Below are 23,416 nucleotides of genomic sequence, written 5' to 3'. Positions count from 1 at the left end.
CTTTTTGAGACAGGGTCTCCCTGCAGCCCCAGCTGTCCTGGAACGCACTATGTAGACCAGGCTGGCCTTGAACTCACAAAGATCCACCTGCCTCTGCCTACCAAGTGCTGGGACTAAAGGTGTGTGCCACCATGCTTGGCTTCTACCTGAATTTTTACAATTCTGTTACTAGTTTCCGTTCCTGCAGGCCAGCCTCATTTTTCACCCTTTCTTACTGTGTGACCTGGAACAAGTTACTTTAATTTCTGGGCCTGAGCTTTGTCATCTGTAAAGCCGGAACCATACCAATAGCTCCTGCATCAAAGGAAATTCAGTGAGTTGAGATGAATTTTTTTTTTTTTTTTTTTTTTTGTCTTTTTGACAAAAAAATCCCAGCTGGCCTGGAACTCACTATGTAGATCAGGCTGGTCTTGAACTCCCAGAGATCTGCCTGCCTCTGCCCCCAGAGTTCTGGGATTAAAGGCCAGTGCCACCACACCTGGTTCAAGGTGATCATTTTTGAATAATGTCTGGGGAGATCCTCATCTTGAAACCTGTCATACTGTTTCACCCTGATGCTGTTATGAAGTTAGGAGGTTTAGAAGCTCAGGTAAAGTGATGGTGAAGGGAACATTTCTCAAGCACTTGCATCTGCTTACATGTTTGAATTTGATTCTGTGTCTAAGCTTACAAAGTGTATATATAGAGATTAAATAACGTTCCAAAATTCACACAGCCAGTAGATGATGGTGTGGGGTTCAAGAGTCCAGGTTACACTTCTAATTAAAAAAAAACATTTAAAGCTGGGCATCGTGGTGCACACCTTTAATCCCACCACTTGGGAGGCAGAGGCAGACAGATCTCTGTGAGTTCAAGGCCAGCCTGGTCTATTTAGTGAGTTCCAGGTCAGCTGGGGCTACAGGGAGACCCTGTCTCAAAAAGACCAAAAAAAGAAAAAAGAAAAAAAATTTAAGTGTATGGGGCTGGAGAGATGACTCAGCTATTAAGAGCATTGGTTGCTCTTGGAGAGGACTGGGGTTTGGTTCCCAGCACCCATATTGCAGCTAACAACCATCTATAGCTCCAGTTCCAGGGGACCTGACACCCTCTTCTGACCTCTGCAAGCATTGCATGCATATGTGCACTCATGCAAAAGTAATAAAAATAATGAAAATATAAAAATGCAAATTTAAGTGTATATATGTTTATCTGTGTTTTGTGTATGCATCACATGGTATACATGCAGGTGCCCTCTGAGGCCAGAAGAGGGCATTGGAACCCCTGTTCAGGCAGTTGTGAGTCACTTCATGTGGGTATAGTGAAATGAACCCTGGTCCTCTGCAAGAGCAGCAAGCACTCTTAACCATTGAGGCATCTCTCCAGCCCCCACATTACACTTCTAAATACTGGGTTAATCTCCCTTTTCTTTGTTTTGTTTTTATACCAAATAAAGCATGAATTTCACACATGACAGAGTGAGACTATAAACCCAAATCTGTCTGTTTTCAAAACAGAACCCTTAATTGTCATAGTATACTGGCTCTAGGCTGGTAAAAGCAATGTATCCTCTGATGAGATGGTGTGGCGTGGATCATTTGTCATCTGTGTTATAGCTGTGAATCCTCTGATGGGATAGTGTGGAATGGAACAGTTATCACACATACCGTAGCTGTGCATCTTCTGATGGGATGGTGTGGAATGGAACAGTTATCACATGTACTGTAGCTGTGCATACTCTGATGGGATGGTGTGGAAGGGACCAGTTGTCATCTGTGTCATAGTTGTGCTCACACAGGAGTGATGACAGTTTGCTTAATCAGCTGTTATACAGGAGTACCATGCTGACTACTTAATATACCAACTCTGTGAAATCTTTGTGGCTCTTTGACAGGACTCTTGACACTTGCTGGAGCTCCTAGTGGTAATGTCAGTGTTTAAGTACATAGGCTTTTTAGTAGATTCAGCACTAGGTCTGGGCTGCCCAAGATACTAGTAGCTGGTGGTGGGTGGTTATGGTGAGGATGTGTGCTGAGGATGGACCAGCACCTTGTTTCTCTAGTCATTTTGGCCTCTCACTGCTTATGGAACCTTCTGTGGAGGGGTTCCTTTGTGATTTTACTCCCAAGTTCCTCTTGTAACTTATTTATGCCAGATGTCTGACTTCTCAGCTTCTGTCTACATAGGTCTGGGATGATATATTATCTTAGTCATTCAATGTCTATAAAAATGAAAGTCTAGGGGCTGGAGAGATTGCTCAGTGGTTAAGAATGTTCACTGTGCACTTGGGAGGCAGAGGCAGGCGGATCTCTGTGAGTTCAAGGCCAGCCTGGTCTACACAGCGAGTTCCAGGGCAGCTGGGGCTACAGAGAGACCTGTCTCAAAAAGATTAAAAAAATGTTTGCTGCATAATTATGAGAACCTAAGTTCTGATCTTAGCACCCACAAAACAAGCCAGGCCTTCTTCAAATACCTGCAGTTCTAACCCAAGAAGGGTTTGATGCCCTCTTCTGGCCTCTGTGCTCTTACAACCCTGAGTATCAGGACATACACCTGTGTACGTACAATCAACTCTCTCTCTCTCTCTCTCTCTCTCTCTCTCTCTCTCTCTCTCTCGTCTTACAGTTGACTCTGAAATTGCCTATGTAGGGCCAGCTAAACCAGGAAGGACTTAGGGCATGTCTAGTTTTAGGCTGTTGTTCCCACGTTTCTTAACTAGATAGCTGGATCTTGAATAAAGGAATTATCCTGTAGACATTTCATACCCAGGAAAGGATGTGAACCCTGACTGATGACAACTCATTTTTCTTTTCCAGGAAAGATGCGAACTCTGCACTGCTCAGTAACTATGAGGTAAGTACCTCCCCAGTAGGATTCTATATTTTCCTCTTTTATTTAGTCCTTTGCTTGTGAAGATTGTGGATTAGTTTGGATTAGAAAAGATGGAAAAACTCAGGGGCTGGAGAGATGGCTCAGGAGTTAAGAGCACTTGCTATTGTTATAGAGGACCCAGGTTCAGTTCCCAGCACATACATGGTGGCTAACAACTGCTTGGAACTCCAGTTCCAGGGAATCCAACACGCTTTTCTGGTTTCCACGGGCATTGCACACACATGGTGCACATACATGCACAAACGCAAAACACTCATACACATAAAATAAAAATAAATAAATTAAGCCAGGTGTGATGGTGCATGCCTTTAACCCTAGCACTTGGGAGGCAGAGGCAGGCAGATCTCTGGAAATTCAAGGCCAGCTAGGTCTACATAGTGAGTTCCAGGTCACCTGGGGCTACAGGGAGACCCTGTCTCAAAAAGAGAAAAAGAAAAGAAAAGATGGTGGGGTTGGAGAGATGGATCAGCAATTAAGAGCACTGGCTGCTCTTGTAGAGGACCTGAGTTTGATTCCCAGCACCCACATGGTGGCTCACAACCGCCTGTAACTCCAGTTCCAGGGGATCCAATACTCTCTTCTGACCTCTGTGGGCATTACAGAACACCGGTGCACTTACATATATGCAAGCAATACATTCATACACATAAAATAAAAATTAATAAATAAAATTTTTAAAAAGACAGAACTTATTTGGATTTTCCACTTTAACACAGGGCAGATGGCCCTTGGAGTAGTTCAACCTTGGTATATTACACAGTACTTCAGGGAAACAAAGGAGGCTTTGATTTATAATAGGCATACTTCCTTAAATCCCAGAGAGGCTAGATCATCACAGGGAATGTCCTCTTGGAATGGAAGTTTCTCCTTAGAACCGTTTTTGTCTGTAAAAGTTTCTTGTTAAAGTACTTAGCCTCTTCCTAATCACTATCATTTATGTACAAGATGCTTTCCTGTGTAATCACTTTGATCTTCAGATAGCCTCAAAGGTATTGATATCCTCATTTTGAGACTAAGAGTTTACTTGACTCACTATTTTGAATAATTTAGTAAGAATGAATAAGTTTGTAATTTGGGAGCTTGAGAATAGGACTGATGGAGAGAGAAGGGCAGGAAAGAGGTTGATGAGAGAGGAAGTGCTAGTGTGTTTACCTAACTCCTGCTTTGCCTGGGTCTGTTTTGGTACTAGCAGAGCTGTCGAATAGAACATCTCCAGGTATAGAAGGGCCCATTTATATATTCATTGTCAGTTTCCATGTCACAGAGAAAACTCAAGTGTTGGAGGAGTTCTGGATCTTCATTGTGTGAATTGTGCATCCTGTATGTGTATGTGTCTTTGTATAGAATAAATGCCATCTGCCATATTGCCTCCTAAAGATTCAGCCTACATGGTTGTGGCTTAGCACAGGAAGGAAATGTTTCATTAGCTTTTAGGATCCTCCTTGTCTGGCTTGGACTTTGTCCCAGCTTTGCTTGGACTTGGTATTTAGGCCACAGGAGAAGAAGCATTGTGTTCAGTGAGTTTCGTGCCACTGATCTTCAAAGCAGGGTGTGGGGACCGGGGATGGATGTGACAAGGTGGGGGTGTTGTTTTGTCTAGTAATGTTCTATGAGCCTGTATTTTCCTCAGATCTCTGATAAAATCTCAGAAACAGGAACAAGGTCCCACCCACTCCCATCCCAGCATTAATGCATGTGTTTTTCCTTGTGGGGAACCTTTATGTCTACTAATCTGTAGTATTTTTTCCCTTTATTTTTATTTCTTTATCTTGTGGTGCTTGGACAGAACCCAGGGACTCACTCATGATAGGCAGGTGCTCTACCACCGAGGTACCCCCAGCCCTTCCTTCATTTTTTGTGTACTATATTTTATCATTTGTCCCATAGTTTTTCTTTTATGGAAAGAAATTGTCAGCTGGGCGTTGTGGGGGTTCTAAACCACCTGTCTCAAAAACACCCCCCCTAAAAAGAAATTGTTACTCTAGGCTTATATATTAAACAGAACCCTTTAGGAAAACTATTGTTTTAGGAAATTGTGCTTTCGAATACTTACTATGTTTTTGAGGTCATTTTATTTTGTGTATGTGTGTGTGAATGCTCATGGAGGTCAGAGGACAACTTGTGGGAGTTGGTTCTCTCCTACCATGTTGATCCCAGGCATTGAATTTAGGTTGGCAGCAAGTGTCTTTATCCACTGGGCCATCTCACTGGCCTGTGATACATGTTTTTCACAGTTCTTTAATTACACTAATTAATTTGTATTGACTCAGATAAAAATAGCATCTAACAAATGTCACAGGGTTCTAAACCAAGAGTCGGGAAGCAGATTTGTGGGTAGAAAGGAGGCAGTACCCCACTATCCTTCGAAACCACTGATCTTGGAAGAGATACGTTTTCCAGAGTTACAGCAGTCTTTCATGGGTCTCTTCCTAGGTGTACCAGCTACTCACTGATCTCAAAGAACAGCGTAAGGAAAGTGGAAAGAATAAACACAGTGCTGGGCAGCAGAACCTGAACACCATTACCTTTGAGGTAAGTGGGGTACTGCTAGCCAGGGAGGCTGGTTTACTATCCACAAAAGTGGGAGGAGCTGCGTGTGGTGGTCTTTAATCCCAGCACTCGCTGTGGAGGCAGAAGCAGGAGTATCTCTTGAGTTTGAGGCCTGGTCTTATAGCAAGTTCCAGGCCAGCCAGGGCTACATAATGAGACCCATGTTTAAAAACAAAAAAAAGTGGGAGTTTGGCCAACTGTCAGCTAGTGAGAAGGAGCAGTGTAAAGTTGTCCTCCCTTATAAACAGGTAAACAGAGAGGCCTCACCTTGAGTCACCCTCAGGTGCTCCCAGTCAGCTTGCTAGGAGTCCCTTTGCTCTGCCTGGTTGGAAATGGTGTGTGGAAAGGGAGAGGCTCTTCCAGGCCTGATCTCTCACAGCCTTTGTTCCTTAGTCTTTACAGCAGCATGCAGGTGGCGCCCTCTAGTGTTATAAAGTGGGATCTCAGCTCTTGGGAAGGCCTGGAGAACCAGGATTCCTCAGTCCCTAACCATGGCTAGTATTACAGTTCCCAGGCCTGGGGTCCCTGATTCCTTTGGCCCCGAACACTCGACAGCTTTCTGGAACTCCGCTAGCAACCAGGGTCTGAAGTTTCTCTTCTGTTTGTTTTCAGACAGGGTCTCATGTAGCCCAGGCTGACCTCAGACTCCCTATATAGTTGAGAATGACTTTGAACTGTTGATTCTCCTGCCTCTACCTCCCAAGTGCTGGATTTACAGACAATGCACCACCATACCTCTGGCTACTTCTCTGGCTCTTTTGAATTTTTTTAATTAAATTTTTGTGCATTTCATACACTTCATCTTGATCCTATTTATATGCCCCCCCCCCCACCTTTTGTTTTTAAAGTCAGAGTCTCACTATATATCTTTGGTTGGCCTAGAACTCATTATATAGACTGGGATGACCTCAAACTCATAGAAATCTGCCTACCTCTGCCTTCTGAGTGTTGAAATTAAAGATGTATACTACCACATCTGACCTTCTTTGGTTCTTGCCTCTACCTTCTGAGTGCTGGGATTGAGGGTGTCAACAGCATACCTGGCCTTCCTTTTCCGGTTCTTTGAAGCCTTGTATCCTTCAGCTTCATCCCTCACTGCTCTTTCTCCTCCCACCATCCCTCTTGTTCCTGTCCTGGCTACTCTGTGCAGCCGCCTCTTGTTGCTGGGCTGCTTTGGGAAGCGGCTGCTGCTCCTCTGTTGCTCTGGATATTGCCAAGCTCACAGCTCTGCATTTTTCCTCTGTTTTCAGAGTGGCCTGCACTTTGCCACAATTGCAGAGCCCAGCTCTACCTCTTCAGCTGCCAAGTAACTGGTTACTCTGCTGCTGCTCTGCTGCCACACGAGTGTTGCCATGTCTCTGTCTTTACTGTTCCTTCATGTCACCAGCTTAGCGTGGTGTACTAAAGATGGGCAAGAGAACAATCCATTTGAGGAAAGCTTTTTTTTTTTTTTTTTTTTTGTCTTTTTGAGACAGGGTCTCCCTGTAGCCCCAGCTGTCCTGGAACTCACTATTTAGACTAGGCTGGTCTTGAACTCACAGAGATCCGCCTGCTTCTGCCTCCCAAGTGCTGGGACTAAAGGCATGCACTACCATGCCTAGCTTGAGAGAAGCATTTTTTAAAATTTTATTTTTAATTATGTGTATGTATGTGTCATATGGGCATGTGTCTGTAAGGGCAGGTACTTAGGAGGCCAGAGACATGGGAGCCCCTGGAACTAGAGTTTTAGGTGAGTTGGGAGCTGCCCGACAAGGATGCTGGGAGCTGAATTTGGATCCCCCACAAAAGTGGTATGTGCTCTTAACCCAGCCATCTCTATAGCTCTGAGAGAGTCCTTTTATTTGGCCTAATATTGCAAAACCAGGGAAGCTAACATGGGGGTGGAGGGGGCATGTTCTAGGTATCTCACTGAGTGAGCTAACGGTATTCCTATATAACCAGAGCAGAGCAGACCTCATGTGCAGATGAAGGTTTGTGTTCACACCAATCATAGCCTTGTCTCTTTTGCACCAACCACAGCAGACCCTCTGCTAGGCCACCAGCTAAAGTGTTCTCCCTCTGGCCTGGGTAGAAATGTTTGTAGGCTCATCTAGAGTTCAGTGAGACTTGTGACAGCAAAAAGTTTAGTGCAGACTGTTTGAAACAGTCTTGGCTGGGCCTTCAGGAGCAAGCAGCTGTGATTGTTCTTTTCTCCAAGGTGCCTAGGTATAGGTAGTCCAGTAGCCCTTTGACTCAAGGCAGCTAGAGAAACAAGGGACAGTACAACAGCTGCCAGTTACGGGGTGAAATTTCCCCACTCCACAATGTCTCTGCTTGTTTATAGAAAAATAGTCACTAGAAGGAGTGCTTATAATGAGAACAGAAATAGTTTAACATGAACAATGACTTTGACAGATCTTAACAGTGTTTTAACAATGCTTAAAACATGCTCAGTGCCCAGGGAGAAGTGGGTCCCTCTCATCTTTCTCAGGACTGAAGCTGTTCACAGTGACAGTTTGCTACAAAGAAAAGAAAGGAGTCAGATTAAAATTGGTCAAGAGAATGAAAAATAGGGGCAGAGTCCAAGAGAAATACCCAAGGCAGATTTTCCACTGTCCTCGTACATGGGGTCAGGGCCTGTTACTCTCCTGAAGTTGGAGTGTAGCAGTAGGCATGGAGTGTTGCCAGGAGGGAAACCCGGCTAAGTCTAAAACTATACAGGTGAGGCCAGCCACTAAGTCTGGTTGATAAGCCTATCTAGGATGACCAAGGGACCTAGGCACAGCCTTCCAGGGTTCTAGAGATCACCATCCACAATTCTAGGACAAAGGCTAGGGCTGCTCTTTGTGCAAGGCCAAATTCTTTTCTCTGCAAAAAGCAGTGATTTTTATTGGTAAGACAGAAAATGCCAAAAGTATACAGAAGAAAGTGGAAGTAGCTCACAAGTTGGCTCTCCCCCTTCTGCTTTGTCCTGAAGTTATGTCATGTTTGAGTTTATGTGCCATTATATGCTATTTCCTTTCAGTTCTGATGTTTGCCTCTCTAGAGGATTCTTCCCAAGTGCTGGGATTAAAGGAGTGCACACCAGGCTCAGTTTGCTTTCCTTTTTCTTACTCAAATTTCTGTGTCTTAATGCTTGCCTTCCATTTATTTATTTATTTATTTATTTATTTATTTATTTATTTATTATTTATTTATTTTTTGGTAGACACTAAAATACATATCGAAAACACCATGCAGGAACCAAAGTCCTGAGATTGTCCGAGAATTCCTCACAGCAATGAAAAACCACAAGCTGACCAAGTAAGTAATAGTTATCCTTAGCAGGTAGCAGATAACACACCACACAGAGAATGATGGCTTAGAGTGGCCATCTGCATTCAGTCAAGCTTTGGCCTCATAGTAAGCACAATACTGTTTTAAGGCATGATCATGGTATTATAGAAAAGACGACTAAGAAACTGACACATGGCACTCTAGAGCCAGGAGCATGCTCATCCCAATCTTTCCTTAGAGTCCCCTTCAACTCCTCCTGTCATTCAAAAGTAGAGTTTGCCAGGCATGGTGGTGCACGCCTTTGATCCCAGCACTCAGGAGGCAGAGGCAGGTGACTCTCTGTGAGATCAAGACCAGCCTGGTCTAATAGTGAGTTCCAGGCTAGCTGGGGCTACAGGGAGACCTTGTCTCAAAAAAAAAGTGTTATTCAGAAATTACAGTATAGGGCTGTGGGCATAGCTCAGGGGTAGAGTGCTTGCCTAGCATGTTTGAAGGGGTACCATCCTCAGCATGGGGACAAAAAAGACTACTTTTTATACAGTTGATCATCAGTCATTTGACTTTTGTGTTTACATGAGATAGAAATGACTGGATTATATATAGTCTACCTGAGGCACCTGCCAGCAACTTTTCTTGCCCTCTGACAGTAAGTCTGGAGGAATTTAAAACATAGGTTAAGAGTTTACATGAGAAGAAAACTGTCCTGTGGCTTTTAGGATTAGTGCCAGTACCAATAACTTCCAAAAACTGCTTTATTATTATTATCATTTGTTGGTTGGTTTTAGGTTGTTTTGGGGTTTTTTGAGGGGGGGGGTCAGTACTGGGAATCAGGCCCAGGTCTTTACACGTTTACACATGTTGGGCGGGTGTGGTGCTGGGGATCAGACCCAGGGCCTCACATGTGCAGGGCGGGTACTATACCATTGAGCCAGCCCTCCAGAAGCTTTTCTTCAGTCACATGGTAAACTAAGTACGCCTCTCCCCTTGCTGCTGTTCTCCAAATGAATGCTGACAACAGGCATCTAAAGTACGTGTATATGTGTATGACTTCTGTTTAGTTGGTGGGTGTATGGTGTTTACTTCCCTGTTCCTTTTTCTTTTCCACTATGGAGTACTTGCCTTCCATCCCCAGCATTCCCCAAAGAAAGAGATGGAGTAGGAGTTCGGGGGGGGGGGGCAGTGTGGGGGGAAGAGAAGAAGGGAAGGAGAAAGGGAGGCTGGGAAAAGAAAACTACAAAGAGTCACTTTGCAGATTGATTCAAAATTGGTCATAATTTGCACAAGCTTAAAGATGTACTATTCAGAGAATTAATTCACTCCCTTTTCCAATTTGTGGTCTCCAAACTAAGGATTTATAACATCATCATCATCATATTACTGGTCTTTTTGAGACAGGGTCTCCCTGTAGCCCCAGCTGAACTGAAACTTGATACGTAGACCAGGCTGGCCTTGAACTCATAGGGCTCCACCTGCCTCTGCCTCCTGAGTGCTGGGAATAAAGGCATATGTCACCACGCCTGGTTTTTAATCACTACACCTCTTTAAGATGGTTCTGTGCTTGCTAGAACAAAAGCTATAGGCAGAGTTGTACAGTGCCAGCAGAGGGAGCCAGCAAGCTTCTCACAGTGGCTGACTCCTGCTCCTTGACTGGGTGATCCGAGGGCTGCTTGCCAAATAAACAGGGACTAGCCTATGCTGGCCAGTGTGTTTTTAAGGCAGTAATCATATTTAGAAGGGGAGCTGGTAAAATACCTTTGAAATCGCATTTCATTTGTAAATCACTTTGTGTGTGTGTGTGTGTGTGTGTGTGTGTGTGTGTTAGTAGTTTCTGGGATTGAACCCAGGGCAAGCACTATTATCTCCAGCCCTAATCCTAATCCTTATATTTACTCAGTGTAGCTTTTATCTACCATTTGCTCAGGGAGAAAAGTTCCCAGATAGTAGCCTATTTGCTTAGATATCTCTACCACCAGAGTCTTGGAAGGTAGGACAGGAGCAATGTTTTGTTTGACTTTGTTGCCTTATTCAACAAAATAGGTGGTTAGAACTCAATTCCAAGTCACTTTGACACTGGGTGCCATAGAATTTTTTGTTTAATGTGTTACCCCATCCCTCTCCAAAGGAGTTTGGTTCTTTAATCATTTTCAGTTGACTTGAGGCCTTTATTTCTCAGTGCCTAGCTTATAGCCCTAGCTCTCGACCTGGAATATGTGTATGAGATACACAGCTGTATAGGGGTAGTGCCCTCACATGCTGACTCAGCTAGGTCTGCTGTAACTAACTCCTTTTCTTTTACACATATTACCCCTGAGGTTTGACCTCATTTTAAAAAATTACTGCTAGGCATGGTGGTCCATGCCTTTAATCCCAGCACTTGGGAGGCAGAGGCAGGTGGATCTCTTTGAGTTCAAGGCCAGCCTGGTCTACATAGTGAATTCCAGGCCAGGTGGAATTTTGAGATAGGGACCCTGTCTCAAAAAGACCAAAAAAAATTTTTTTTGAGTGTGTGTATTTCTTTTCTTTTTTTATTTTTCTTTTGAGACAGGGTCTCCCTGTAGCCCCAGCTGACCTTTAACTCACTATGTAGACCAGGCTGGCCTCAATCTCAGAGAGATCTGCCAGCCTTTACTTGCTGGAAGTAAAAGGCATGTGCTACCACACCTGGCTTTATTTATTTATTTATTTATTTATTTATTTATTTATTTATAGATAGATAGATAGATAGATAGATAGATAGATAGATAGATAGATAGATTCTTTGTATAACCCTGGGTGGCCTGGAGCTTCCTATACAGATCAGACTGGCCTTGAACTCACAGAGATCTGCCTGCCTCTGCCTTCCAAGTGCTTCGAATAAGCATGCACCATCATACCTGGCCTTGATTTTGTTTATTTTATGTGTATAAGTGTTTTGCCTACTTGTATATAAATGCACTCTGTGTGTCTAGTGCCTGTGGAGGCCAGAACAGGGCATCAGATTCCCTAGAACTGGAGTTACCAGTTGTTAGCTGCCATGTGAGTGCTGGGAACTAAACCTGGATCCTCTGGAAGAGCAGCCAATGCTCTTAACTACTGAGTCATCTCTCTAGCTTACCCCCACCCCTCTTTAAAAGATTTTATTTGAGCTTGGCATGGTGGTGCATGCCTTTGATCCCAGTGCTCAAGAGGCAGAGGCAGGCAGAGAGATCAGCCTGGTCTACATAGTGAATTCCAGGCCAGCTGGGGCTGTAGGGAGACCCTGTCTCTTTTTTTTTAAAAAAAAAAAAAAAAAAAAAAAAAAAAAAAAAAAAAAAAAAAAAGATTTTATTTGCCCCCTTTCTTAACCAAGCATTATATCTCTGTACCCTGTAGGATTCTGGCACATGTGGGCCACTGGGCAGGAGTAGGGTATGCACTCTCCTGTTCTCCTGTTCTGATGATTCTTTTAGTCTGTAATTGAACCAAGGGCCACGTTGCAGCAATTTTCTAATTTTTTTCTGACAGTATTTTTTTTAGTATCTTGGTCAATACCCAAGGTCCTTCAGGGCATGAGAGTTTTAAGTGTTTCGTGCTTTTCTTTTGACAGAGCTGAGAAGCTTCAGCTGCTGAATCACAGGCCAATGACCGCCGTTGAGATCCAGCTGGTGAGTAGAGGAGGCTGAACTCGGTGTTTCATGGGACTGAGATGCAGAAAGGCAGAGAAAAGGCAAGCCAGGAGCTGCTCAGCCACCCCATGCCATGAGCAAAGAGGCCTCACTATTGGTCCTAGTTAGTATGGACTTAGAGAGAGTAGAAGATGAGGAAATTTAATTCCTTCCATAGGATTTGGTAGCCTGTGTCCTCTGCTCTGTTAGGCCTCTTTGGCCACGCTTCCCTGTAGGGGTTGTAGCCAACCAGATGTTGCATGAAAGCATTAAACTTAGCATATTCCCCATGCCCACCCTTCCTGCTCTTCTTTTCCCACATGTGTAGCTCCCTCTCTCACCCTCCTGCCTAGTCTCCAAGCCAAAAGCCTGGAAGCCATTCTCTTTGTTGTAGCTGATATGCAGTTGTCCCAAGGTTCCGTGGCTTTCATCTCTGCTTATTCTCTCTCTGCAGTCTGGCATTAATCTCTGTCATCGTTTCATAGTTACTTCATCATTTTCCCTGCTACACCACATCACAGATTCCTCCCTCCCAACTTCTGTTTCCCTTCCTTCCTCCCTCCTTCCACTTTCCCTCCCAGATGGGGACGCCTGTAGCCCATGCTGGCTTAGAGCTTGCTAAGTAGCTGAGGCTGGCCTCCAATTCATGATTCTCCTGCCTAGCATCCTACATGCTGGAATTACAGGCATATGTGACCACACCTGGCTTATAGATCACTTTCTAAAACCACAAGTGTGGTCTCATTTCCCTGTATAAAAGTATCCTGTGTTGGGCTGGGTGTTTGTGGTGGCACACTCCTTTAATCCCAGCTCTCTGCCTCTGGGAGTCAGAGGCAGGCGGATCTCTGTGAGTTCAAGGTCAGCCTGGTCTACATAGTGAGTTCCAGGACAGCTGGGGCTACAGAGAGACCCTGTCTCAAAAAAAAAAAAAAAGAAGTATCCTATGGAGCCGCAGCATCTGTGAAGTCCATTTGCAGTCACAATGTAGGGCTTCAGCAGTGATGGACTCAGCTAGTTCTGAGGTGATCCAGGGAGGTGAGGATGAGGTTGGCGATAACAAATGGGTGGCTGCTATTGTGTGTGTTGTGGCAGGTTCCTCCTGTTGCATGGGGCAGAGCATCAGTGAGCTAGCTGTGCATGGTAAGCAGGTCACCTTATCACCAGGAAAACATTTGATTTTGATAATTAATAAAATTTGAATAAGACACTTTCCATAGTCTGTTTTAGAAGTACTGTGCTCTTGGGGCTGGAGAGATGGCTCAGCACTTAAGAACACTTCTTGCAGAAGATTTGGGTTCGAATCCCAGCACCCACATGGCAGCTAACAACTGTCCATAACTCCAGTCCCGGGGGATCCGACAACCTCTTCTGACCTCTGAGGGCATTGCACGACACGGGTGCACTTACCTACATGCAGGCAATACATGCATACACATAAAATAAAAATAAAAAATAAAAAAAAGAAGTAGTACCCTGCTCTCAAGCTGGGTGTGGCAACCCATGCCTGTGGCCCCACGCAGGAGGCAAAGGCAGGAGGAAGATAGTTTGAGGCAAACCTGGATTACATAGCAAGCTCCTGTGTGGAAAAATAAAGATAATAGAAAATAAAAACAACAAAACAGACATGCTCAGTTTTTTGTCAAATTTAGGAAGGTATGAAAAGAAATAGTCAAAGTACCTATGGTCTTCAGAATTTTTTTGTTAAATTTTTTTCAAGGGTTATAGAGTAGTTATTTTTTCACTAAAACCTTCATTGTCTTCCCAAAATTGTTTCTTTTCTTCATAATGTATCCAAAATTAAATTAGAAAAATTCCTTCCATTCAGGGTGACTTTCTGGGGGACCTGGCCTTCAGGCTACAAGAAGTCCCTTTCTATGTGTCCCTATTACTCTAATGCTTTAGACAGACAGTCTGCTTAGAGGAGAGAAAGAACAAACAAAACAGCAAGAAACTCATCCCTGTCCCTTGGGTTAAAGATCACATGCCAGGTCTCCTCCAACTTTAATCAGCAACATGTGCTGCTCATGGCTGAGTGACAGATGGAGAGGAGAGATGAGGAAGATAGCCTGGCTCCATCATGAGTATGTTGAAGCGCCAGGGTTGCTTGTGAGACAACACCCATGGGCCTTGTCAGTGTCACTGTTAATGTTGAAAGGGGACAGCTGTTCTCTCCTTTTTATCCCAGAGGATCAGTGGTTGACTGGGGTCTGATTCAGAGCCTTGACTTTGTTCCTCCTCCAAACCATGTGTCTAGAGAGACAGAGAGAGATGAGAAAGGCTTTATTACAAGAGTGGATCACAGGGTTATAGAAGTTGAGAATTCTCTCAGCAAGCCATCTCCAAGCTGAAGACACCAGGATATTATTAGATAGATGTAGTTCAGGTGCAACATCCATAGATCCAGGGAAGCCAATGGTGTAAATCAGTGTGAGGGCCAAGGCCTGAGAGCTCAGGGATGCTGGGATAAGTCCTGCAACCCAAGGGCCAGAGAGCCTGAACTGTGATGCCCCAGGACAGGAGGGAGAGGGTAGGGGTTGGGCTGTCCTGGGCTCAGTCACTTGGATGGTGCCCACCAGCACTGGGGCAGATGTTCTCCACTGGGTCTACCAGTTCACACAGCAGGCCTAAGATGTAGATGTACTTAACCTCACCTGTTCACTCAGTATTCTTCAGTCCAGTCCAGCTGACCCCTAAATTCACCCATCAAGAAGACAAGCAAGGTGTTCTCTTCTTTCTACAAACTGCTGTCCCTATGGAGCTGGGCCATTTTGTAGCAGTATTTATCCTACCCTCAGGTTTGGCTGCAAAAATAGTGAGCCATTTGCAGGATTTGAAGCAGCATCCAGAGCATACCAGAGCACAAGGAATGAGGGTTTCACAGAGAGTGGAGAGTGCAAGGATTTGTAAACTTACTGTGGTACCCATGAATATGTGTTCTCCCTGGGCCCAGAAAGTGGTCCTGGCACCTGCACTTGTTAGACTTCAGTTGGAAGCTGCAAGTTTGACTTCAGCTATGGCTCAGCCCAAGTTGGTTGTGGTCCTTCGGTGGCTGCCTGCTGACCTAAAGGCTCTGTGATGAAGTGGGCCTGCTGTGTGACTTCAGCTTGCCCTGCCCTGCTGCCGGTCTATTTGAAATAGTCTAGAAGCCTTCTGGTCTGATGGTTCAGTGAACTCTGTGACCCCCATAGGCCTCTGTCCTGCACAGCACTGCTCTGTTCCTATTGAACTCCATGGCTTGCTAACCCCATCCCCTCAGTGCATCCTGTAGGTGTTCCGTTATATCAGAGAGAGAAAAGCTGGTGTGCTGGAGGTTAAATGAGTTGCTCTGGCTCACAGAGCTGGAGGCCATGCTGTTGCTACAGTGGAGTACCTTATTCAAGATGCTTGGGGTTAGGAGTGTTTGGATTTCTTCCTTTCTAAATTTTTTTTTTTAATATTTGCAGTAAACATAATGAAATATCTTGGGAATAAGACTCAAGTCTCAATTCAAAATTCATTGCTTCATATACACTTTAACATATAGATGAAAAGTAATTTTATATAAGCCAGCGTGGTGGCGCACTCCTTTAATCCCAGCACCACTGGGGAGGCAGAGGCAGGAGGATCTCTGTGGGTTCAAGGCCAGCCTGGTCTGCATAGTGAGTTCCAGGACAGCTGGGGCTACAGGGAGACCCTGTCTCAAAAAGACCCCAAAAAAAAAGTAATTTTATATAATAGTTTTGGAAAACCACCTGCAGCTGGCCTCGAACTCACTATGTAGACCTGGCTGGCCTCGAACTCACAGAGCTCCATGTGCCTCTGCCTCCCAAGTGTTGGGATTAAAGGTGTGCGCCTCCACACCAGGCCCACCTGCATTTTTTTCACTGTGGCCTGCCACATGAAGTCTGAGGTGGAATTTTCCACTTAGGTGGAGAGCAGTTTTTATCAAGGTTTACTTACGTAAGAAGTAAGTTAATGCTCAGAAAGTTTCATATTCTGGAGTTTGGGAGATGCTCAGTGAATAAAGCACTTGCCCCACAAGTTTGAAGACCTGAGTTCAGGTCCCCCAAACCCATATAAAGGTACTTTATAGTGGTAGTATCTGTAATCTTAGCTCTTCTCCAGAGAAGTGGGAGGCAGAGATGGGAGAATACCCAGAAGCTTGTAGACCAGCTAGCCTGACATACATACACAGTGGCAAACGACAACAGAGACCTTGCTTCAAACAAGGTGGAAGGAGAGGACTGACATCTAAGTTGTCCTCTGACCTTCACACACAGGCTATGACACAAACATGTCCACCCTCACACATGAACATGCACATGCATGTGTGTACAACACACACAGAGATTAAAAAATAAAGCTTTAAAATGTTTTTCAGATTTTAGAGCATTTCAGATTTCTGATTAGAGCTGTGCATCCTGAATTAGGGTTTGGGTCATTTGAGGAGAGTGCTTAGTCTGGCAATTTACAGTCAGGAGCAGCCACTTCTGTGTGGGAGCCTCAGGGATTAAGAGATCTTTGCATATGCAGAAATCTGTCATTCTCTGTGAACCATCTGCCAGCACTTGGGACTTTAAATTTTATCTTTATATTCTGAACAACTTGAAACCTTTGTTAGGCAGAAGACTGAGAGGAGCCTTGAACTTCCTTATTTGGGCTGTTTCTCCTGCACTGGGGAGAAAAATGAGGCACTATGCGGTTGCCCTTCCCCCTGGTGGTCCAAGAGACTTAGTAAGCCTCTGAAAGTTTCTTTTTTGACTGCGTTTCATTTAGGTTCATGCAGCTTAGGTTTTCTTCCTATGACTATGTGAATCTTAGATTTAAAAACATGTTCCAACTGTAATTATCCCTGAGGATTCAGTGCTCGTAGAAGCTTCTTGTTACCAAATTTGGCAGAATTAGAGAGCTGTTGCCCTTTTGCTAAGAACACACCTTGCTGACTCCTGATCAGTGCTGTAGCTACCAGACCCAGATGCAGGATGGGGGCTCTGATCCTCTAGAAAGGAAGGCTCTCAGGGCTCCTAGCAAACCAGAGGGCTCCTGTCTGTTGTACAGCATCCTCAAGAGAGGCCTGGTGTTCTGGAAGAGGCTGACGTTGAGCCCCAAGCCTGGTGCCTCCTTACTGAGGCACAGATAGAGTTTCTGTCTGTGCGCTGAGCCTCTTGACTCATCTGCCACTGTCCGGACCTTAGATTTTAAGGTTCTGGCCTTTACCAGCTCTCAGGAGTGCCCTGGTCAAAGTGATACAGGGACAGTCCCTCATATGGTGTCTGCACAGATGCTGTGGGGACGTCAGTTATCAGCCATATTTGCCAGTTATTCATAAACTAGCAGTCTTCTGTGTAGACTAAATAATTAAGATGTTTCCATCCTTCCTTTACTCCTTGGAGCAACTGCTTTGAATACTGCTTTTACTGCCCCTAATTTTGCATGACTGATCTTTTTTGGGAGGGTCAGGAGTTTATTTGAGAGCAAACAGACCACTGGGGCTGCCTCTCGGGGAGCAGGGAAACAGCAGCGAGCAGGGGATGTCAGACATCTTTTATAGGCAGTCAGGTGGTTCAGTAACTTTCCATGATGTAGGCTGGGCAGTTTAGCTCAGGATTGGTTGGTCTCCCAACAAGAAGAGTGACTTTCCCCAGGGCTAAGTTCGAACCTGCCATTTTAGAATATGCCAGCCACACTGCCATTTTAGGAGCTTTCCAGGAACCTAACATTCCAGCCTTTTGTTGATGATAAGGTCGATGGTAGTCCTTCTTTAGCTACTTCCTGCTGGACAGGAATATCAGCAAAGAGGGGAGTGGTCTCAAAAGGCTGGAATATTGGCCTGGAGTCCAGGCTTAGGCAGGCAGCTGGTGGTAGGAGGCCTAAGGGAAATCGGTTAAAAGCATCTGATCCACTGACCATCGGGGTATCTCATTGACTCTGTCCTGACCTGAAAAAAATTTTAAAGGCATGGAATAATCATTATTATGAGGAGGATGGATATCAGTGGATTGAGGAGGGGAAGAAGTAAGGCAAGAATAGTTGGGTGCAAATTCTAGGCAGGGAATCAGGACAAGTCAAAACAGGGTGAATTTTCAACTCAAAGTTTCTTGCTGAAGGCTTCCAAAAGCATCCATCTACTGGGTTTCTCCTCATTTTTCTTTTGGCTGCCATGGCTGGATTCAAGATTTGCTTTTTAGGCTCTTTGAGAGTTGTTGGAGTGACTAGAATCACAGTGTGATTTCCCTCCCAAATGACCTCTAGACAGGGAGAGAGAAGAAATTTAGCCATCATTTAATTTTTATATAAGAATAGGTTTTTTCTTTTGGTTCCAGGTAGAGACTTCAGAGTTGATCAGACCAGGATTTGAAGTCTGACACCTGAGCAGCATTTTCTTATTAAGAACAAATCATTAGTGAGAAATTGTCTAAATAGCATCTTATATGAACTTAAGTCTAATGTCTGGGATGTTCAATCCTTTGGACTCTTAAAGAACTTTACAAATCATTTAACTCTTTGGTTATACTTTCCTTTTGGGTGTTTAAGACCATGCAGTTGGCCCAAATATTTTTACTCTTAAGGTCAGTTGAGGATCTGGTCCTCAGGGGTTACATGGACTTGGGAGGAGTCTCTGGATCCTTTGGCCTTTTTTTTTTTCTTAACCAGTTCCATCTATGTGAGGATAAGTCAAAGGTCCTACTTGATCATGGCTGGCTTCACTTGGAAGCATGGAGGAAAAGTATCCCCTGTGTTGACCCTCCTCTTTGTAGACTGGACACTGGTTCAAGTCCTTCTAGCGGGGTCTCCATGCCCTCCCTGAACAGAAGGACAGGTGACTCATCACAGTTACAGGACATTTCAAGATATGCTCCATAGTCTCCTGGAATTTAGTCGACCTTGGAGGGCAAGGAACAAAAACTGTCCTTTAAGACCCCCTGACCAAATTAGAATAGGCCTCAAAATATGGAACAAAAACTGTCCTTTAAGACCCCCTGACCAAATTAGAATAGGCCTCAAAATATGGAACAAAAACTGTCCTTTAAGACCCCCTGACCAAATTAGAATAGGCCTCAAAATATGGCTGTTAAGCTGAGTGTGGTGGCTCACGCCTTTAATCCCAGCACTTGGGAGGCAGAGGCAGGCGGATCTTTGTGAGTTCGAGGACAGCCTGGACTACATAGTGAGTTCCAGGACAGCTGGGGCTGCAGGGAGACCCTGTCTCAAAAGGACAAAAATAAATAAAATTGTGTGTGTGTGTGTGTGTGTGTGTGTGTGTGTGTGTGTGTGTATGGCTGTTAAACACCCAAGAAGGTTAGTTACACCAATCCAGTACTTTTAATTACCATGTAATATGTAGATAAAGCTTGGGCCAAAACCAAACATTCTCAGATAAACCTTGACTAGACATAGATTTTGCTCCTTAAACTAGTTGACTAAACTATGACCTTAGAATTTTTAAGATTATCTATACATAATTTCTGTCTTATCCTTTATATATCATAAACCTATACAGACCTTTATCACTTACATAGACTTTCTGTCTTTGTTTTTGCTATTCTGGAAATCCCGAGCCATCATAATCTTCATACATAAATCCTTCTTAATAAAATATCTCCACTTGCATACCCTTTAACATCTTTTTTCACCTTCCCATTTTCTTTTTTATTTTTATTTTTGATAACAAAATAATTTTATTTAGTTTCTTATTTTAAAAAAGGTAGCAATGCCAGGCATGGTGGCGCACACCTTTAATCCCAGCACTTGGGAGGCAGAGACAGGCAGATCTCTGTGAGTTCAAGGCCAGCCTGGTCTACATATTGAGTTCAGGTCAGCTGGGACTACAGGGAGACACTGTCTCAAAAGGACAAAAAAAAAAAAAAGGTAGCATTTCAAATACAAATTTAGACTTAAAGGTTACAGTGTATATTTACCAAAAGGAACAGCATTTCGCTTCTAGGAATTAGAAACAGCTCTAGAAAGGAAAGCACAAAGCACAATGATCCAGATTTCCCACAACAGTCATCATTTATCTGCAGCAACAATATGACAAGAGTATTTATAATTCAAAAATTCCTGTAAGGACGGTTAAAGAACATAGATTTCATTCAAAGAGAGAATTTATATAATTAAATGAGGAAAATGATTTTCTCCACATTACAAGTGCTTCTATACTAATAAGCCAAGGGGGAAAAAAACATTAAAATCTGGGCTTTCCTTTCCCAAATAAAGTGTTTGGCATAATGCATCAGCTGTTGTGAGACTGACAGCTGAGAGGTTTCAGGAAGTGGTCCCATGACTTTTCTGTCTGGCTTCAAGGTAAGTATACAAAAGAGCTATCAAGAAGCTGCAGACTGTGTGTACCTGTGCAGCACCATGTTCCAGAAAAGTCAATCTGTTAAAAAAGGTCTAGATGAAACAGATCTACAGCCACAGGTTAACTCTGTCATCTCATGGAGAATAAATTCACTGGCTGCCCAGGAAGTCATTGTAATCCTGATCTCCTAGAGAAATTTTGATTTCAGCACCCCAAAGTCAGAGGGGAAAGAGACAAAGATGCCCACAGATGCTCTAAGTCACTGTGTTCTACTCTCTGTGAACAACCTTAAGGAGAATCAGTGTGTTAGTAAGCACAGCAGCCCTGGAACTTAGCCTTTAGACAACAGTGGTGGGGCAAATGAATGTACCCCAAATCCAGTTTTAAAACATAAAACTTCTGTAATTTTGATACAATACTGTGCTGTGATTTAGGAACTGTACACTGCTCCTATGTATGGTTAAAGCCCTGTTCTATTCTTGGTCAGCCACAGCTGAGAGGTGACATTTAAGGAGTTATCTGTCCCTAAAAAAACCAGATACCTTAAGTCACACATGGGCTGGGGCAGTGATGTTGACAGTTAACACCCAATGGAGGAGATAAATGCAGGGCCCCAAGCTTCTGTGTAGAGCCAAAATTTCATCTCCCTCAAATTTAAACTGCTCTCTTTATCTCTGAGCCTACTAATGCAATGAACTGTTGATTAGGAATCTCTGTGAGGGATCTCTGCTTGGGTGGCAAAGTGCATGTCCCTGCAGGCCACCAACCTAACTGTAGGAAAACCAAAAGGTGCACTTTGTATCAAGTAAATGGTTACTCAACTGGAAGATCATTTCCTGGGGAATGCAGAGGCCTAGTTGTTAGTCATATGGAGGAACGTGGGATGGGACTTTGAAGAGAGTGTGGATCCCAAGTACAGTCTTATTTAACTTACCGTATCTTGGTGATCCTCTCTTTGGCATCCTACCTCTTGAATGTCTGAGCACACATGTCCAGGACCAGTAAACCAGTAAACATTATGCCCAGGGACCAATGTAAACATTATTCAATAGACCTCGTTTTAAAAAAAACATAGCTTGTTATGTAGCATTTGACATTCCAGTGCAGACAGTATTTTAGCATCAGACTTTCTCTCATTCGTGAGTACTGATTTAAAAAGAAAAAATACAGGATATTTAATAAAACTGTGGCTAAAAAGACCATTTGAGGGCCAGGCAGCTGTCTCTATCCTGCAGTCAGCTGGCAAGCCAGGACTATCACAAGAGAGTCAGAACAGAGCATGAATTCTTTGTGAATCTGAAGAGTCCATATGATCATTGTTTCCACTTAGCCCCTTGAATGGCATATTGATATGGGAGAACATTTCCACCTTTTGCATCAACCTGTGCTCTCCTTGTTTTGGATGGGGCTTTCTCCAGAGGGTTCAATAGCCTCCTGAGGGGGAAGGGCGCCCTCTCTTCCAATCCTAACATCAGAATATTTCAAAGCACAAGAGTAGTCCATGAACATGTTAGGGATGTTGCTGCCAACGTAGATCTTAGTGTTAGAAGCAATGGCCTGGTACTTTTTGAGCTCCAGATATTCCAGGGTCAATTTGCGCTTGTTTGAGGTGGCGTGTTTGTGAGCAGTATAATACTCAGCATTTGCTTTCGCCTTCTCTCGGCCATTTCAGAAATGGGCGCTTTTCAGTTTCTTTCTCCATCACCTTCTGTTGAAATCGAATCTTTGTGCAATCTTTTCTGCTTCTATAGAAGCTTTTTTCAACTCTGTCTCAGCTTCTTTTTCCACAACCTTTTGTTTCTGTTCAGCTATAAGCTTTGTCTTTTCTGCCTCCATCAACTCAAAATTTCTTCTTGTGGCTTCTGAGATTTTGGGTTTTGTAACACGCACAGCCTGGATAGTGAGGCCTGGGGCCATGACATTTAGTCTTTCTGCGGCGCCTACTTCAGATTCTCATCTATTTGATCGAACAATTTAATGTAAACTTCTTGAAGTATATGGGCACTGCAAAATTGGTTGAGCTCATGGTGGATTTTATTGAAGATTAAAGTTTTGTCATAATCTGCAGTGTAATTCCTCACAATATCAAACACTGCATAAGGAGCCAGCATATTAACCACTTCTAGCCCTGGGGCAGCACAGCTGGCTCTGCACATCCTGCCAGCTGCCCCAGGGAAGGCACCTACTGCCAAGAGTCCCCACCTCACCTGTCACTGACGCATTGCCCCTGCCTGCACATGCAGCCTCCTCCCGGTCCCCATTTTGTTTTTAATACCATGAGACATAATAACATTAACAAATAAACTTTTCATCTGTTGTTAAGAGTTCTCTTCCTGGGGATACTAAGCAATGTCCATCCCCTTTCTAAAGTTCTGGTGTCAAACCAATGTTTGATTACTGTAAAGTTCACTCTGGGGAACCAATGAATTTACTGGTTTTACTTCCAGAGATGAGTGAGGGGTTACTGAGGTATATGGGTGACCTGAGAGTATTTGCACTGGAAAGCCTTTACCCAGCATGGATGTTGACTTTTTAAAAAATTTATTATTTTTATATGAATGTGTGTATTGCCTGCATGTAGGCAAGTGCACCCATGTGGTGCAGTGCCTGCAGAGGACAGAAGAGGCTGTAGGATCCCCTGGAATTGGAGTTACAGACAGTTGTTAGGTGCCATGTGGATGCTGGGATTCAAGCCCGGGTCTTCTCCAAGAACAGCCAGTGTTCTTAACCACTGACCCATCTCTCCAGCCCTGGATGTTGACTTTTTATAACATCAGCTTCCCAAGATTATAGACCTTCCCAAATGCAGATCATTTGCAATTAGGGCAGAACTATATAT

General features: G+C 43.9%; 1 protein-coding gene and 1 pseudogene across 1 annotated transcript in view; one reads left to right on the top strand and one right to left on the bottom strand.

Annotated features, from left to right (window-relative positions):
- Crcp (CGRP receptor component) overlaps positions 1-23,416 on the top strand; it is a 38,513-nt gene that overhangs the window by 9,360 nt on the left and 5,737 nt on the right. Inside the window, exons 2-5 of the mRNA XM_008839149.3 lie at positions 2,793-2,829; positions 5,302-5,400; positions 8,606-8,700; positions 12,239-12,296. Coding sequence (XP_008837371.1) covers positions 2,793-2,829; positions 5,302-5,400; positions 8,606-8,700; positions 12,239-12,296 — 289 coding nt within the window. The remainder of the gene's footprint in view (positions 1-2,792; positions 2,830-5,301; positions 5,401-8,605; positions 8,701-12,238; positions 12,297-23,416) is intronic.
- LOC103738945 lies at positions 21,776-22,798 on the bottom strand (annotated as a pseudogene).

This window comes from Nannospalax galili, unplaced genomic scaffold, assembly GCF_000622305.1.
Source record: "Nannospalax galili isolate Female #2095 unplaced genomic scaffold, S.galili_v1.0 scaffold899, whole genome shotgun sequence".
Classification (NCBI taxonomy): domain Eukaryota; kingdom Metazoa; phylum Chordata; class Mammalia; order Rodentia; family Spalacidae; genus Nannospalax; species Nannospalax galili.
This window is presented reverse-complemented; position numbering and strand designations above follow the sequence as displayed.